Below are 17,720 nucleotides of genomic sequence, written 5' to 3' on the forward strand. Positions count from 1 at the left end.
CTGCAGAGGGCAGGCGGCACAGCTTTGGCCCCCACACCCCAGCTCCCAGCACCGACACACACCCCCGAGGAGACAAGCGCTGGAGCCTAAAGACTCAGGCTCAACGGAGGCTGACCACGAAATCCGCAACCCAGCAAGAAGAACAGGGCGCCAGCTCCCCGAAGCTCCTGCTTCCGAAGAGGGGATTCGAACCTTGGGTGACAGGGCTGCCTTGCCCGCCGCAGCAGAACTGCCTCTAAGACCCAGGGGAGCCGCCCACCATCCTCCTCCCCCTCCCCCCCCCCCCACAAACGGGCGACCTCCGCGGTCCGCCCACCGCGCCGTGCGGGCCAATGAAAAAGCACAACAGCTGTTCATTTGCATGCGGGGCGTCTCGGCCAATGGGCGGCGTTCGCGGGCGCGTGCGCGCAGGTGGGGCGGCAGCGGCGGGCGGCCGGCGGGCTCAGTCCGAGGATGGCCGCGGCCGCGGCGGGTGGAGCCCCGGGCCCGGCCCCCGGCCCCGCCAGGGCCCCGCCGCCCGCCGGCCCCGGCCCCGCCGCCAGGGTCCCGCCGCAGGCGCCCCGGAGGCGCGGGGACTCGCGGCGCCGCCAGGCCGCGCTCTTCTTCCTCAACAACATCTCCCTGGACGGCCGGCCCCCGAGCCTGGGCCCGGGCGGAGAGAAAGCCCCGCCGCCGCCGCCCCCGCCGCCGCCGCCGCCCGCCGAGGCCCACGAGCCGCCCGCGCCGCCGCCGGGACCCCCGGGACCCGAGCCCTCCTCCCGCGGGGCCCCGCCGCCTCCGCCGCCGCCGCCCGCGCCCCCCGCCAGCCTGCCCGGGCTGCCCGGGATCGCGGGCAGGGCGTCGGCGCCCCAGGGCCTGCTCAGCCCCGCGCCCGCCCCCGCGCCCGCCGGCCTCGGCCTCGGCCTGGGGCTCGGGCTGGACGGGCAACGCCAGAGGTGAGTGCGGGCCCTGAGCTGCAGCAGCGCGGGGCTGGGGTGACCTGGGGACGTCGACCCAGGAGTGGAGGTGGGCCGGCGACCTGACAGCCCAGGACACTGGGTCAGGGTGACCTGGGCGGGGAGCGTCGGTCCAAGGCATGGGGGCACAGTGGGCCAGGCCCCCTCTGCACAGGACTTGGGGATCGGGGTCACCTGGGGCCCTGTCGGCACAGGACTTGGAGATCAGAAGGTGACCCTGATCTCCTGTGAGCCGCAGACCCAGGGTTGGGGTGCCCTGGTTTTGCCAGCCTGAGAAAGAGAGTCTTGCTTGGGCCCGGTCAGTCTAAGATGTGGGGGTCAGCGTCCTCGGGGCTTGTCCCCAGACACCGGGGCCACGGTCCCCTTAATTCTTCCAGCTCCTCAGCCCTCATCAGCCCCCAGACACACAGCCCTGCCAGCTCTGGACACGCCCCTCCCCAGCCCGCCTTTATCCTGGACTCTGGATTCTGGAGCACTCTTGTGTGGCCCCTTGCGTTCCCTAGCTGGGCGACCCCTCCATGTGGGCCAGGGTTCTTCCTGCACCGTGACATCCAGTTTCTGAGTCTTCTGTACCAGGGCCAACCTCCCAGCCTGCCATCCCACAGCTCCCGCTCCCTGGTACACTCCCTACCTCTGTGCAGCCTCCCAGCCCTCCCCCCCACCCGCCCCGGTCCCCTCTGGGTTCAGTGTCCCTGGCCCTGTCACACCCCAGCTTGCACTCACTCCGCCTGCTCGGATTCCATTTCCAGGAAGCCCTCGGCCCATTTCGAGGAAGCCAGATCAGCCCCCACCCTTGAGCCCTGCCCCTCCAGTGTGCCTGTGCCCAGAAAGGCCTGGCTGCCAGACGCCCTGCCTCCTGCCCCGGAGACCCTTGCCCAGCCTCCTGCGTAGCTGCAGCTTCGGCTGCCCCTTCAGTACTGCTACCACTACCCTGCCTCCTCGCCCCTTCCTCCAGGTTCCGGGGCTATCCCATGCCCTGCCACTGCCCACCTGCACCTTGAGGACCCATTTGGGGCCTGGCACTGAGGATGGGCTGCGGTCACGGTCCCCCTGGAAGGCCACTGTGTGCAGGACAGAGCTGCAGGGTGTGCGGAAGGGCCCCAGTGCGGAGCCCCGCAGCCCAGGGCCCTGCAGAGGCGGGCCACTCCTGGGGTCCAGAGGCGGCTCTTCTCAGCTGGGGGTCGTCACGGCTGCGCACGCCATGGTGCCTCCCACCCTCGGCCGTCAGACGGGGGTCACGGCATCGGGGTCTTTTCTAGGGCTGTTTTGGTTGGGAAGGTTCAGTCCAGAATACAACGCTTGGCTCTCACTTTAGGGTCAGAGCTCTTGTGTGTGGCCCGTGGAGAAGCGCTTGCCGAGGTCACTGTCCCACCACAGTGGTATTTCTAACCATACAGAGGAGCGGCTGCCTCCTGGGCAGGCCGGAAGGACACCCTGGACCCCTTCCTCAAACAAGCCTGGCTGCGCTCCGGAGGCGCTTGGGGGGCTGACTGGGGCCAGGGGATCAGAATCCCCAACACGCGGCAGCTCGGCAGCCCGCGTCCGGTCCCCTGGGGGGTGACATGGGGGTGCTTGTGCGAGAGGAGGCTGACACCGAGAACCAGCTAGTTCCCTAGCAGGAGTCCGTCCGTTTTAAAAACAGAGCCCCGAAGCGCACTTGCCCTCGGCCTCGAAGTGGTCGAGGACGGTCCCCCCTTGCGCCGGGTGGATGGCAAAGCCCGTCTGTCGTGGGAGGAGTCGTGGGGCTTCGGGGGGAAGGCGGCTCGCCTGGAGACGGGCCCCAGCTGGAGAGCGATGCGTGTGCTCCCCGCCGTGTGACGCCGGCCGCCCCCTGCCCCTTCCGTGTGCGTGTGCCTGTGCGGACCACGTGTCTGCTCAGCAAGCAGGCCGCCCTGCTGTGGGCCGGACCCTGCGAACCAGCCTGGCCAGCAGCCTGCCAGGGAGGGGCTTGGGGGCCGTGGATGCTGGATGTGACACCGTAACCAGGAGCCCTGTGAGGCCGCGTGGCCCGTGGTGTCACCGCGTGGCCCATTCCTGGGGCGGGGGGGGGGGGGGGTGCAGGGGCCTGAGCTCGGGAGGAGGCTGGCTCGGGATGGGATATGGTGTGGGTCCGGGCGCCCTTCGGTCTTCCTGCTGCGTCCACCCCCGTCCCCGTGTCCCTCCACCCCTGGCGTGAGCCCGGGCCGTGAACCCACTGTCCCTCCCGGCGGACAGATAGCGGGCCCCCCGTGTGGGGACTGTCCACGTCACTGTGAGTTCCCCAGGCCCAGAGACGGGCCCACAGAGGGAGTCGCTGCGGAGTGCGTGCGGGGGCGGCCGGCCTAGCAAAGGGGGCTCCTAGCTGCAGGCTCAGTCGAGAGTCTGTTGTTTTCCAGGAGCAGGCGGGGGGAGGGCCTCTTCCAGAGTCTGTACCAGTGTGGTGCTTCGACCCAGGCCTGCAGAACAGACCTGTGCCCGTCAGGGGCTCTGTGACCACTGGCAGGAAGCGCGGCCCCACTGAGCCTCAGTTTACTCCTCTGTGAAGTGCTTCTGCCGTACATACTGTGAACCCGAGGGGCTGTGTGAGGCCAGGGGAGGTCACGGGCTCGGCGAGGGGAGGCAGCGGCCAGGGCCAGGCGAGCAGACGCTTGTCACAACCAGGTTACCAGCGAGTGCTCACACGCAGTCCACAGCAGGAAAGCTGTGTTTCACACTCAGGGTTGAGTCTGGCATGGTTTCTCCTGCTAAGCCGGTGAGCAAGTCATTGGAATCCCTGTTCCTCTCGAGCCCCCAGCTTGGCATTTATTTTCATTTCAACACTGCAGTCGCTTACCACGAGCGGGCAGGACGCTGGGCTCCTCCAGCCGGCAGAAACAGGTGGCCCCCGCCGGGCCCCGCGCCCTCCTCTCTCGCTGCCAAAACAAAGCACCGTGGGCTGGGCGGCTTTGAACAACACAGGGCTTCCTCGCACCGTCTCAGAGCTCATAGGTCTGAGGTCCCGTCTGGAGGCTCCAGGGAAGGGGCCTTCCTGCCTCCCCCGGCTCCTGGTGGCCCCAAGCGTCCCTTGGCTCGTGCGTGGCCTCAGCCCCCCAGTGTCGGCCTCCATCTGCACGTGGCTTCTCCTGGGTGTCTCTGTCTGCACCTGGCGTTTTCCCCTCCTTAGAGGGACACCAGTCATTGCCCACCCTAATGGCCACATCTTAACTTGGTCACATCTGCAAAGATCCTACTTCCAAATATGGTCACGGTCACAGATATCAGGGGTTAGGACTTCAGTGTAACTTTTGGGGAGCCCAGCTGAGCCCACCACAGTCCACGTTAGTGTCCAAGGGACTCATGACCGGGAAGGTGAGCCGGGGCACGGGGGAGCCCAAGGACATTGCTGTGTCAGCTGGGAACGCAGACTCTCGCAATCCTGGAGGGTTCACGCCGGAACGGTCCTGAGAAGGGGCTGAGCATTTTAGCCACCATGTTGGCCAGGAGCCACCTCGTGTTCCAGAAGCTGCCAAGCTCCTGTCCAAATTGAGCCAATTTCAGTGGCGCATCTGGCAGTGTGCTCACAACTCTGATTCGGGGGCTTCTTGCTGGAGGGCAGCCAGAGGTGGCAGCCAAGGTTAGAGCCTAGAGGCGCTGCCCCAGGGTGGCTCAGAGGCCTGAGACCTGAACCCCAGAGACCACACCCTGGGTCCCATGGCCAAGGGGTCTTCAAGCCTCCCTGAGCGGTTGGCTGGAATTTGGGGTTTGTGCTTTGCCTGGCAGGGACTTGGCGAGATGGGGCACCCAGGACCACCACTCCCTGGACAGGTGTGCACCAAGGGTCTGCGAGGTCGGCCGCTGCGCTCGGATGGGCACGGAGCAGGAGAGCGTCTCAGGTCATTGGCACTGGTACCTGTCAGCAGCCTGCTCTCAGCTGGCCTGACGCCTTCACTGGGCCCCTCCCTCAGTCTGGGTGGTCCTCGGCCCTCAAACAGACCTCAGGTGGGCACCCTGCTCCGTTGGGCGTTTCTGTAGTTACAGAGTAAAGGACGTCCATCAGGTGCTAGAAACTAACAAATAGCAATCTCTCTTCCTGTTTGTGTTTCACGTTTCGTGTTTCGGGGGCAGGTGGGGGGTAATTCTGAGCGCGAGCCGGAGAGCCAGCAAGCCGTGGTCAGCACGGTGGGCACCTGTGCCCTCGACAGCCTCTCCCACACCCCTGACCTCTGGCCCCTTCTTCCCCAGAGAGTCAGATGGCGAGTAGACACCATCCCGCATACACTGACCTGGGCGCCACGGAGAGGCTTCTGGGCAGGGAAGACCCGTGTTTGCCCAGACATCCAGGGCTGGGGGGTGAGGCAGTGCAGGGGGCAGAAAGCCCGAGCTGTGTTCTCTGTAGCTTGTTTGTGGGTGGTGTTTTTCAATGGGGTGTAAAATGCAGGCCCAGCTCTGGGGCAGCACACGGCCCCCCCCCCCAGAAGCTCTCCGCAGCCAGTACCCTTCGCACACCAAGACCCCCACTTTTTCACCGCCATCACGGCAGCATGTGATGTGCGGGCACAGGGAGGCGACCACACGTGGTGAGCACGGCGTGCCCGGCCTCCTGCTGACCGCGCCCGCTGCCCCCAGCGGGGAGTGTGCTTCCACTCGAGCTGCCACAGGGCTTCTGTCCTGCCTGCTGGCCAGACGGACGCCTTTCTGGGTGGCTGTGTCCAGAGAGGCTGAGCCGGGGCACCCTCGGCCGGAGCCCGCCCATGCTGGGTGGCCCATCCTGCCGGAGCTGTGTGTGAGGCCCTGGTGGTCTCACCTTGGGAGTCCCCAGAGGGCTCCACATTCCTCCAGAGGAAGCCACCAAAAGACCGGCCAGCAGGTTCTTTGAAAGGGGGCGCTGCGTAAGGGACGGCTGGCGCTGCTCCATGTCCTGGGAAGGGCGAGCCCCTCCTGACCACCAGGGGAGGCCCTGGGAAGGTCCTGCGTGTCCACCACCAGGGCTCTGGCCTCGCCTGTGGCTTGACCACCGGCTGTCCTGCTGCCTTTGCCGCCCACGATGCGGTCACCTCCACACCCAAGGATGTTGAGATCCCTGGGAGCCTGCAGGCTGCTCCTCTCCTGCCCACAGACTCACTTGCGGAACGTTCTGCAGCTCACTCCGCCCTCTGCGGACGGATGCGCCCAGTAACGCCGGGGAAGCCGGAAGCGGCACACCCGGGCCTCCCGTGTCCCAGGTGCCCACCCAGACCCACGGCTCGGGGTGCCCTGACCGGGGGCCACAGGTGTTCATCCACGCGCTAATGGCATCTCTGGAATGGAGGCCAAGTTCAGCAAGGGAGCACCTGAGGAAATGTCTGGGGGGCGGCCTCGATTCCAGCCACCCCAGCCAGCGCTGCAGCGGTAGTGGTCGCACAGACCGCCTGCGGGGGTGCAGGGCCCAGTACCGCCTTACAAGCTGCGTGATCTCGGGCAAGTTGCTCGCTGGCTCTGTGCCTCCGTTTCCCCACCTGAGAACTGAGAGTGAGGGCATGGCCCGTCACGTGCCGTTATTGCGAGGACTGAGCTTATATGTAAAATGCTCACGCGGAGAGACGAGTGGAAGAAAACCACAGATGTCTGCAAAAGCAACTGGGAACAGATCTTAACAGCTTGCTGAGCTGACTGCCTCAACCCGGAACCCACGGGAGGAGTGAGCCAGGCAGCAGAGCGCCGTGACGCGCCTGCCGCTCCAACGGGCGCCGGGCCAGAGGCCGCGTGTGGGGCCGGCGTCCACGGAGGTGGCTGTTGGCTCCGGGCACGCGAGCTCCCAGGCGTGCAGGAGCCACTGGAGCATCGCCTGGGAAATTAGCCGAGGAAATGAGTCTGAGGAAGCCACACGGGGCTGCTCCGTGGGGCCTCTGAGCCAGCCCTGCAAAGCAGCACACAGACACCCCCGGGGACGGTCGGGCTGTGCCCAAGCCGGTAGGTCCCGCACATCCACCTGCTCACCTGGCGCGGGGACGGTGCTCACCTGCACCCACCCCAGGCTTCTCGGGACGCTGGGTTGTGCCCGACACGCCCCTCCTGCTGCCTCGTGAGCAGTCAGCGTACCTGCCTGCGGAGGCCCCTGCCGCACATCCCCCCGCCACCCTGGCCAGGCCTCGGCGCCCCCCCCCCCCACCAGACTCCCCTCGCACTGACGTCCCCCGCCCCGGGCACTCTCCTCCGACGGGCGGGTGTCCTCCACCACCACCAGCCCCGTCTCTGGAGGTGGGGCCGCTCTGGGACACCCGGCGTTTCACCGGAGTTTCCACTGTGTTCAATTCTCATTTCTTTTCGATAAGCTTCTGCTGTCTTTGTCATTGTAAAGAAGTAAGTGGAGTGTGGGCTGTGGCTTCATGGTGACAGCCTTGGGGCCCCCCAGACTGCCCTGCTTGTGTGACCTCGGGCAGGTGCCGAGTTGCCGCAGGCACTCGATCCGGCGCTCGGTCCGTGGCCGGTGGGGGTGGCTGAGCCCCTAGGGCACGACGGCTCCCCAGGGACTCACGGGCTCATAGCGACCTGGATTCCAGGCTGGCTCCACTTGGTGAGGTGGCCTGACCACACCGGGCCTGGATCGGAAGCCAGGGGTCCTGCCGGGGGACAGTGTTGCTCCCAGGCAGGCTGCAGCTCCCAGGAGTGGCGTCCTCTGCCCTGTGCCACCCCCCACACCGGTCCCCTCCCCAGGAGCCCGCCCTCAGCTCACGTTTGGAGTGAAATAGTGCCACGGACACCGGGGCACCCACCCGGCACGTGCCGGCCCAGGCTGAGCTCAGGACCCGTGTAGCTTCATGTCACAGAACACACGGCCTCGGCCCCCCGGAGCCTCCCTCTTTTGGGGAGGTGTGGGGGCTCGGGGCTCACCTGTGAGATGTGCTTGTGACCCCCACGAGGACTAGGAAGTCGACGAGTGACCAGGTGGTGGTCTTGGTGCCAGTAACCCGGGTGCATGATCTTGACCTGGAGGTGCAGCCCACACAGGGTCTGAACCTTCCCGCTCGAGAAGCCCCCTGATGTGGGGGAGGGGGGAGGTTGGGAGCCCTCCAGGAGCGATTCCTCCAATCCTGGAAGACTTCCAGAAGCCCCTCCCTGCCTTCAGCCTGCTGTGGCTGAGCGGAGCTGCCGTGCCCCGTCCTGGGCCAGAGAGGGCTCTCGGGACCTGCTGGCCTGAGCTCCGGGAGGCAGTGGGCAGCGGTGGACCAGGGCGCTGGTCCCCCTTGCGATGTTCTGGCACAGTCTGGTCCTGAGTCTTGCCCGCGACTCAGATGTGGCCACAGACGGGCTCCTGACACCATGGCTGTGCGCTGCTGTCCAACGGGGAGAAGGCCGCGAGCGCGTCTCCAGGTCCGACAGCAGCCGTCTCCCCGGTCTGTTGCTGAGGCCCTGCCCTGTCTTTTTTACAGACGGCGAGTTGCCTCCCAGCGCTGCTCTCTCGAGTTCCTGGAAGATGCTGTGGGATGTGCCTCCGTTCAGAGGTGAGGGTCCCGCTGGCTCTGAGACCCCGCGCGCCCCAGCCACCAGGCTCTGGGGCCAGAGGGGCTCTAGAGGGAGGGGAGAGTGACCTGGGGTTTAAATTGCAGAACCAAACACATATCCGGCTCCCCAAGACATAAAGGCCTAAAGAAGACTCACTTCATCAAGAACATGCGACAGTACGACACGAGGAACAGCAGGTACGCATGTGCCACGGGAGCAAGCGTGTGGCCGCCCAGAGGCAGAGCGGGAGTCCGATCCCGGGCCCACGCGTGCAGCCGCGGCGCTGCCCCGCACGTCCACCCTCGAACCCCGTGTCGGCGAGCGGCTCCTGCTTCCCCCAGTGTTCAAGCTCGGGTCCGCCGCCCCCTTCCTCTCCGGTGTCCCGGGTGAAGGGCCCCCTGGTGGACACCAGCTTGAGTAGGAGCGCTGAGGTGAAGGGACATCGGAAACAGAGCAGGTGTGGCGACGGAACGTGGCCGGGAGAGGAGGGCAGCGGCCGGGAGGTTACACTAAAAGCCGAGATCTGGCTGCCCCAGACCAGGGTGTAGACGGGCAGCCGGGAGGAACTCCTGGGTCTGTGGGTGCTGTGTGGGTGCCCTGAAGGCGTTCCCGTCGCCCGTCCCTCACGCCCTGTCCTGCCAACCCTGGGGCATCTGAGCTCGGTGCCCTTCCTGCTGGAGGCCGTGCTGCCAGGCATCCACCCGGTGGCCTTGTCGGGGAGCTCTGTGTTCTAGCAGTGGCCTGGACCCCCCCAGCGTGAACCCCAGTGTGACAGGCCCGTGCTGGTGCTGAGGAACAGGCCCCAGCGCTGGGCTGGCTCCCGGGAGCCCCGGGGGGCCAGCAGTCACAGCCAGAAAAGAGGGGAGTCTCCTGCTGCTGGAGCCGGGCCGGGCCGGGCAGGGTAGATCCCAGCCCAGAGTGGGGGGAAGGGCTGGCCTTCCTGCCACACGCCCCACGCGGGGCGCCTCCTGGCCAGCTTGGCTCAGGACGCAGAAGTAGGCGCTTCTTGGCTCTATCAGCCCCTCCAGGTAGGCTGAGGACAGGCCCCCTGAGCCGGACAGTCCTCTGGGTGCACACCTCTGCTCTCATGTCCTCCAAAGCCTGGCCTCTCCTGGGTGAGCAGCCCCGACCACTGGCCTCCCGCTGCCTGCACGGGCCAGGCCAGACCTTCCTGTGCCGCACATCCTGTGGAGGGGACGCACCTGCCAGCGGGACCGAGCACCCTCGCTAAGCACCTGCAGGGAACGGGCGAGAGCTGGGACAGCCAGACCGACTGGCTCTCCTGTCCCCTGGACACCCCAGGCAGCTTGCATGACCCAAGTCTAGGCGGGAAGGAACTTTCTCCTGGAAACACCTGCCACCTGCTCTGACCAACCCTTCCCCCCAGGATCGTGCTGATCTGTGCCAAGAGGTCCCTGTGTGCAGCCTTCTCGGTCCTGCCCTATGGAGAAGGTCTGCGGGTCAGGTGAGTGACCAGGGGGCCATGGGCTAGGCCCCCCCCACCCCTCCCCCGGGTTGCAGTGGCCTCACACCGAGGCCAGCAGACCCGCTTCTGCCAGAGCGCCTCGGGAGCACTGAAGGCCATTTGGGTCCTGGTTCTCTGGGAGGGGTGTGTCCGCACGTTACTTACACGCAGTTGCCTTGGGGCGGTCCTCCTCATGGGGATGCGTCCTGTGGCCGACCCTGGCGAGTGCATCCCGGCATAGCTCCAGGAAGGTGACCGTCAGGGTGGAGATAGCACCACAGGACCTGCCGTGAAACAGCAGTAGAGAAACCTGCCAGGCGAGGGGCCTGGGTGAAGCTGGCCCGGGGGGGAGGCCTAGGGAGAGGCTGGTGCCGCCCCATTACTGCCAGCCTGCAGGTGTTCTCACAGGAAGTATGTGGGACTGGGAAGGGGCAGGACTGGGCAGCGCGGGGCCCGGGGTCCTTCCCCTGTGCCCGAGGCAGTGCTGGTACAGTTCCCGTCCCCCAGCTCTGGGCCTGGCGGGCGCAGAGCGGGGGCCCCTGCTCCCCTGCCGCCTCTGGGGACAGAGGAAGGCCCGGCAGCCGCCTCCCCCCGTGCATTGCAGTGACCTGCGGGTGGACGGCCAGAAGCAGAGGCATCCGTCAGGCGGCGTCTCCGTGTCTTCCGAGATGGTCTTTGAGCTGGAGGGCGTCGAGCTGGGAGCAGATGGGAAGGCAAGAGTGGAGGCCGTGCTCAGTCCGGGCTGGTGGGTGGGCTGGGAGCTTGTGCTCGCCCAGGCGATCAACACGGAGCTGGGTTTTTCTTGACTCCTAAAGTGCAAAGTGTCGGGAGGAAGCCACACAGCCCTGTGCAGATAGGCCCCTCACCTCGCTCAGCAGCGAGCTGATGGGAACCCGCGTGAGTTGGGCGGGGGCCCAGGTGCTGCCTCTGTGCTGGAAGTCAGAGGTCAAGGGCTTCAGAGGCAGCAAGAAGGTTCCTGTGCTGCAGATCCCACGTGGGGGATGGCGCAGGTGGCATTCGGGGACGTTCTTGTTACTGATGACACTAGCGTCAAGTGTTGGTGTAACAGGGAGGGATGCCCGGGAGCGTTAGCTCTCAGTGGGTCCTTCCTTGTCCCCATGAGGGTGTCGTTCGTGTGGGGGCTGCCTGCAGCAGAAGGAGTAAGGCACAGCTTGCTTGGACTTCTGGTCTTACGAGGGGCTGTGGACCCGGGGATGACTGGGACTGAGCCCTGACACCCGTTCCCCTCCAGGTGGTGTCTTATGCCAAGTTCTTGTACCCTACCAACGCCCTGGTCACTCACAAGACAGACAGCCACGGCCTGCCACCCCAGCCCCGGCCCAGCATCCCCCGGGCTCTGCCAGGGTCAAGATACAAACCTACCCCAGCCAAGTCAGCACCAGCCGGCACGGATCTAGGTACCCCACGTGCCCTAACCGGGTGCCGGGCAGGCAGCCACACCAGCTGGGCAAGGGACACACTGTGGCAGGCAGACCAGAATCACACTGAAGCCCATAGCCCCCGGTCCAGACGGGGAGCCAGGCTTGGGAGAAGGGAGCAGACGGCCTGTGCTTCATCCACCCAGGAACCCGAGAGATCCCGTGTCCACACACAGCTCCGGGGCAGGGGCAGGGGTCTCTCGGTCAGGACATCCTTCCACCCAGCCCTCAGGGACAGGGAACTGTGGCCTAGAGTCCCTCCCAGACCCCAGAAGCGTTGTTCCCCAGGGGCTAGTCCAGGGTTCCAGCTGAGGCTTGGGTTGGCCAGAGCCCTGGGCTCATGGTCGGTCAGGGCTGTCCTCTGCACACAGGGACTGACGCAGGGGACACGCTGGAGTATAACCCCAACCTCCTGGACGACCCACAATGGCCCTGTGGCAAGCACAAGCGGGTCCTCATCTTCGCATCTTACATGGTATGGGGGGCACCGGCGCAGGCCCAGTCCACACGCCTCTGGGTGTTCGGGGGCAGGCCGAGAGCGAGCCGCCAGGGCAGGGCTACCGGGCCCCCCACCCCAGGGCACCAGCACCTCGGGGCAGCAGGGGGTGTGCAGCAGGCCAGAGGCTGCGCTGACCACACCGCCCTGGCAGCCTGGGTCACCACTCTGCATCCCAGGCTCTGGGACCCTCTGTCCTGAGACGTGTCCTCTTCTGATCTGCTGCCTGAAGCCATTTGCAGACCCAGGCCAGCGTGAAATCAGCCCCCAGGGCCTCGGGTGGGTGGCCCCCAGGGCTGTGCGGGGCCGACCCCTACCCTGCGGCCTTCTCGCACACAGACCACGGTAATAGAGTACGTGAAGCCCTCTGACCTCAAGAAGGACATGAATGAGACCTTCCGGGAGAAGTTCCCACACATCAAACTGACACTGAGCAAAATCAGGAGGTAAGGGGACTGAGGAGAGATCTCTGGGCCCCGCCACCGGGATGAGGCCGTTCCTCTCCTCTCCTGCTTCTAGTAGGTTCTTGAGCTTGATAAGTCCAGATGTGCCCCGCCCAAGTCCCCTCCTGCTATCTGACCAGGCCAATATCAGCAGTTCCCCACCCCACCCCCGCCCGCCCGCCACCTCCATGGGTCAGGCCGCCTCAGGGCTGCTTGCACCCACACCTGCTAGCCCTGCTCCCTGATGCCCGTAACCACACAGGAGGTGGGCACTGTGGTGACCCCATCTGACAGACAGGATCAAGGGCCGAGGAGGCTTGCCCAAGACCTCAGCGAGCTAAGTGGTGGACCGTCCGGAGCCCAGGCAGCCTGGCCTAGTTGGGACTCCTGGGGATCGCCCTTCCCCGGGCCCTCCTCGCCCCACTGTCTCACTGTCCCCCCTCACCAGCACCAACGGGCTTCGCCGAAGGTCCAGACACTGCTTCAGGGCCTTTCCGCGGTGCTATTTCTCCCCACATCGTCCCTCTCGCAGCCACAGGGGAGCAGGGACTCTGTCCTCTGTGGTGGCCCCTGGAGGGCAGCATGGGCTACCCAGTACACTTCGGGGGGGGGGGGGGGGGGAGGGGGAGAGGGCACGGCCCGGCCCGAGGGGCAAGGGAAGCCAACATCCGCCTGCTTGTCCAGCAAGCTGCGGACCCTAGCGCCGGCCGTGCCCACCTGGAGGAAATGGTGCCTTCTCAACGGCCCGGAGGGCCACTCTGGAGCAGGGAGAGGGGCGGCCACTTCCACTGCCCGTCAGCACCCGGCTTCCGTGTAAACCCGCAGTTTAAAACGGGAGATGCGGAACCTCTCTGAGGAGTGCAGCCTGGAGCCTGTGACGGTGTCCATGGCCTACGTGTACTTCGAGAAGCTCGTCCTGCAGGGCAAACTCAACAAGCAGAACCGCAAGCTATGCGCCGGGGCGTGCGTGCTGCTCGCCGCCAAGATCAGCAGCGACCTCCGCAGAAGCGAGGTGAAGCAGCTCATCGACGTGAGTGCGCCCGGCCCCGCCCCCGGCCCCGCCCCGGCTCCGCCCCCGACCTGCTCTGGACCAGGGTGGGGGGTGGCTTGTGCAGAACCCGGCTGGGGCGGAGCGGCTGGTGCAGAGCTGGGGGTCCACATAACCTCCCTCCTCCCTCTTCCCTCTTCCCTCCTCCCTCCTCCCTCCTCCCTCCTCCCGTGCAGAAGCTGGAGGAAAGGTTTCGGTTCAACAGAAGGGATCTGATCGGGTTTGAGTTCACGGTGCTGGTGGCCTTGGAACTCGCGCTCTACCTTCCCGAGGGCCAGGTGTTACCTCACTACAGACGCCTCACGCAGCAGTTCTAGCCCAGCCTGGCCTCTGCCCGGAGGGCGGCCACCCCTCCCACACCGCCCAGACGCCCCGGCGCTCAGGGCCCCAGGGATGTGTCCGTGTGAGCGGCCGCCCGGCAGGGACAGCAGGGACGCGCCTGCCCCTCAACTGATGCCGCTGTCTCTGCACACCTGCTCCCTTGGAGGGACACCGCTTTCATTCCAAAGCACACCACCCGCCATGGTACATTCCTGAGAATCTTCTCGCATTTTTACGCGAGCAAAACGTGAGGTTTTATTTTTTTCCACGTGCCTGAGACCGACCCGATCCTCAAGTGGTCATTTCGGCATCTTTCCTTTGCACCGCCTGGTCTTCCGCAAACCACCACAGCCACTGCGCTCGCATCGCAGAGATCTGGGTTTCCGGAGCCTGCTGAACACTCTGGAATTGCAGAAGTTGGTGTATCGAAACATTAGTCTTGGCTCTTTCCGGTTTTCGTTGGTGGACACAGCTCCCTCCCGGCCCAGCTGAGCCCCTCGGGATGCCCGCTGGCCTCCCCCACCGCATCCTTCCACAGGCGGAGCTCTGGCATCAGTGCAACTAGGGCAGACTCCGGTTTCTCTCACTTCTTACTCCAAGCATCGTGTCACTGTGAAATCCTGATGCCCGAGCGTCACACACGCCAGCAGGCCTCCGCGCAGACACTAGCCCACCCCAGGGGGGACCCACCCTTCACCTCTCACCGGGAAACCCTGCTTGCCTGCGACACTCTGGACCTTCAGGATGTTTGTTGGACTGCTTGCTCCTGGCTCTTGATCTTTCTAAGCAATATCGTGATGGAGAAAACCGGTGTATTTATTGTTACTTGGGATTTGGTTTGATGGGTCTTAAGGGAACAAAATCTGGTCGAGAGCAGTTGAGGCCGTGACTTGGAACACCACACTGGACTCTCAGGCAGGCAGGAGGGGGGCGGGCTACTCGACAGCCCCATCTCCCTGGGGGGCGGATGCACACGCCTTTCTTCGTAGGCAGGACGCAGTCTTGGCTGTCACACGAAGCAAGCCCAGGGAGTGGTGGTTGTCACCTGTGTGCAGGCCTCTGCCCCTTCTCTCCACAGGGCCCGTGTTCGGCTTTCCCAGGTCTGCGTGTCCTTCCTGCACGTTCCGTGACCCGGTTCTCCAGCTCACTGTCCCGTCAAACACTGAAGAACCAAGGATGATTTCCCTCCCTGGGTCAGCTGGCGTTAAAAATGACCACGTTGGCTGGGCCATTAAGCTGCTTCCCTGCTGTCCTACAAACCTGTCAGTCTGTGCGACAGCCCCGCCCTGTATTGTGTGTGAACTGATGCTTTTGCCAAAAGGAGACACCGGTTCTGCTCATCACAAGGCTCAGGCACCAACGGCTCGGCCTGGACCCCAGCACCCGTGTCTGCGTGCAGGCCAGCTGTTCCTCTTCCCCCGGGGGACGAAGCCCAAGCCTGTATTCCAACCCTATTTATTGTGGGATAAACTCCCTGTCCCCCTCGACAGCCCCTAATGCACACGTGTCCCAGACGGATGAGGGTGGGAGAGAGCTGAGATACAGGTGCTTTTCTCCTGGACAGCAACGTGTGTATCCCTCATATCTCAAGGACACTCTAGTGTTCCAAGCACTGGAAGGGACGGGTTCCCAGACTTCACCTCAAGAGGGCATGCGTCCTGGTCCTCGACAATTTCCACACAGGTGTTCGAACAGCTGACAGCAGTTTAGGTTTCTGTGTTCCCATAGTAAGATTTAGTCCTTCACAGACCTGTAACTCTCCCTTTGGTGTGTCCTGTCCTCGACGCCAAAAGCTGCTCATGTGGCGGTCAGTGAATCACTGCAGCAAAGCCAGTATTGAAGCCAAACGTGTCTGAGCCCCTCACTCTCTAGATCGAGCCCACACATCTAAGAGGCGGCTCCGAAAGCAGCTGTGCATTTGAAAGTGCGCTAAGCGACTATCTGACCTCAATGTCAAGTCACATGTCATTTGTTTGCAAACGGTAATGTATTTGTGGTTCAAAGTAAAATGTGATTTTGCAAAGTATGCCACAGGTTGCCTCCTTTCAGCTGACCAGCCGCGTCCAGCTTTACAGCAGCCCTCATACTGATGCCCAGAGGAACGCATCCACACTCCCAGAATGAACCAACACAGATGGGTTTTGCTATTTTTGTTATTTATTTAAGACAAACATCTCACATCTGTAATCCTCTCTGGTCAGAAGTTCCTACGACAAAAGTAAGGACGACGTTAAAACCTCATTTCAGGAAAGGTCCCGGGCCTCTGTGCCCAAACAAAGGCCATCTTACTTACTTTGAAACGATGCCATCGGCCTTGGCCAGTCGTAGAATGGAGTCATCAGACTCACCCTGGAAAAAAGTGCTCGACTATCACCCCTGCTACCCCCAGCTGGCAGGAGGTCCAGTGGAGAGGCCTGGCACACGGCCTCATACCTGATTATGGGGGGCGGGGGGTAACCTGAGTGCTTTCTCGGGGGTTCCTATCTTGGGCCCCTTAGCACCCCTATTCCGCGGCAGGAAGGGGCAGACGGCTAGCACAGCCCCACAAGTTCACCCACTCAGCCCACAAATCTACTCGAGCCTCCAGAAAGGAAGACCCCCTTCCCCACTCAACCGCACACCCCGTGCGCAAAACTAGGGAAACTCACCATCCTCCGGATAGCCCCGCAGATCGCATAGGTTTTAAACTGGCCGTTAAACCTACCCGTCACCTTGTCAACCTGCAAATCGTCAACGCGAGTCCTAAAGATCTGGGGTCCGGGAGTACTCAGCCCGCTAGGCCACCCCGACCTGGCTTCGGCCGCCCCGGGGGCTTTCCCCCGGGCGGGACGGGCCCGTTGCCTCCGCCCGGCTCACCTCGGCCACGTTCATCTGGATGGACGCGTGGTCCTTGGCACCGATGATGCGGTTGCTGGCGGAGCTGCGGGGAGGGGGGGGGGGAGGGGGGCGGTAAGCGCAGTGAGCGGGGGAGGGGAGGAGGGGAGGGGGGGAGCGGGGGCGGGTGGAAGGGCTCGCTCACCATTTCCGCGGCACGTACAGGTCCACGAACTCTCCGGCGTCGTTCTGCATGTCGACGGCAAGCCTGCGAGACCCCGAGGCGCCGTGAGGCCGGGCCGCGTCTCCGCTGCAGCCGCCCCGGCCCCCGCGCCGTCTCCCCAAGCCGCCCCGGCCCTCGGGTGTCGGCTCCCGCCCGGAGACCCCGCACGGAGCCCCCGCCCGGCCGCGCGACCCACCTGCTGCCACCACCACCACGAGCGCGAGCGCAGAAAGGAAGCACTTCCTCCGCCGGCGGCGGTATTGGAGGACGGGGCGGGGCCTCGGCGAGTGCTTCCGGGTCCCGCGCGCCGCGGGGCGCCGCCGGTTGCCCTGACGCACTTCCGCTTCCGGCGGACGGGGCGGGACCTGCGGGTGGTGGCGCCCGGCGGACTCGCGGGAGCCGGTGGCGGGCCCAGGCAGGCGTCGCCGGGCTGGGGGACGCCCGGGTCTCCGCGGCTTCTGCTTCCGCTGTCAGCCCCGCGTGGGCGGGCGGGGGCCGTGCAGACCCCTCCTGGGACTTCGTCCGCGACAGTGGCCGAGCGGGAGGAAGCCTCGAGCAGGCTGGGAGGCGGCGGGCGGACTTGGGGTCCTCTCTAGGGCGCGGGGACACCGCTGTCGGGAAATCGAGGTCGGGGCAGGGAGGGGACGCTGCCAAGCTCCCGGGGCAGGACCCGCTGAGACCTGCCTGTGTCTGCATGTGGGTCAACCCAGCTAGTCCTGGTGATCAAAAGATTGTGTAGCTGGAAGGTGGGAGAGGCAGCTAGACTACCAGAGTGCCAGGAAGGAGAGAGTAGCAGAGAGAGGTCTGCGGAGGGATTTTCCTCGAGTGTTCAGCGGAATAGGGACCCCGGAAATAAACCACATGTGTGGTCAAATGATGTCCTACAAGGCTGCCAAGACCACTGTGGGGGGGAAAGGACTGTCTTTTCCACAAACGGTGCTGGGAAAATGGGACATCCGCATACAAAAGAAGGAAGCTGAACCCTTACCTCAACACCTTATGTAAAAACGATGTGGATCAAGGACCTAAAACAAAATTCTTTTTTTTTTTTTAATTTTTTTTAACGTTTATTTAG

General features: G+C 64.6%; 2 protein-coding genes across 4 annotated transcripts; one reads left to right on the forward strand and one right to left on the reverse strand.

The window, feature by feature from the left end:
- Window positions 1-425: 425 nt before the first annotated feature.
- On the forward strand, window positions 426-15,634 carry CABLES2 (Cdk5 and Abl enzyme substrate 2). 3 transcript variants are annotated; one of them, XM_045444034.1, is made up of 11 exons: window positions 426-935; window positions 4,695-4,739; window positions 8,324-8,395; window positions 8,501-8,593; window positions 9,784-9,861; window positions 10,466-10,574; window positions 11,114-11,279; window positions 11,672-11,775; window positions 12,136-12,242; window positions 13,065-13,269; window positions 13,464-15,634. In XM_045444034.1, exons 1-11 carry the CDS (start codon window positions 454-456, stop codon window positions 13,602-13,604), a joined length of 1,602 nt encoding a protein of 533 aa, XP_045299990.1. In that variant the 5' UTR covers window positions 426-453; the 3' UTR covers window positions 13,605-15,634. The 3 variants fall into 3 exon arrangements, with proteins under 3 accessions (XP_045299990.1, XP_045299991.1, XP_045299992.1); XM_045444035.1 differs by lacking the exon at window positions 4,695-4,739; XM_045444036.1 differs by lacking the exons at window positions 13,065-13,269; window positions 13,464-15,634 and adding an exon at window positions 12,924-13,058.
- Window positions 15,635-15,747: 113 nt separating this feature from the next.
- Window positions 15,748-16,914, reverse strand: RPS21 (ribosomal protein S21). Its single transcript, XM_045444057.1, has 6 exons — window positions 16,842-16,914; window positions 16,628-16,690; window positions 16,465-16,528; window positions 16,257-16,328; window positions 15,902-15,957; window positions 15,748-15,815 (listed from the first exon to the last, which is right to left on the reverse strand). Exons 2-6 carry the CDS (start codon window positions 16,675-16,677, stop codon window positions 15,806-15,808), a joined length of 252 nt encoding a protein of 83 aa, XP_045300013.1. The 5' UTR covers window positions 16,678-16,690; window positions 16,842-16,914; the 3' UTR covers window positions 15,748-15,805.
- Between the last annotated feature and the right edge of the window lie 806 nt (window positions 16,915-17,720).

The sequence above is a fragment of the Leopardus geoffroyi genome, chromosome A3, assembly GCF_018350155.1.
Source record: "Leopardus geoffroyi isolate Oge1 chromosome A3, O.geoffroyi_Oge1_pat1.0, whole genome shotgun sequence".
In the NCBI taxonomy this organism is placed as follows: Eukaryota; Metazoa; Chordata; class Mammalia; order Carnivora; family Felidae; genus Leopardus; species Leopardus geoffroyi.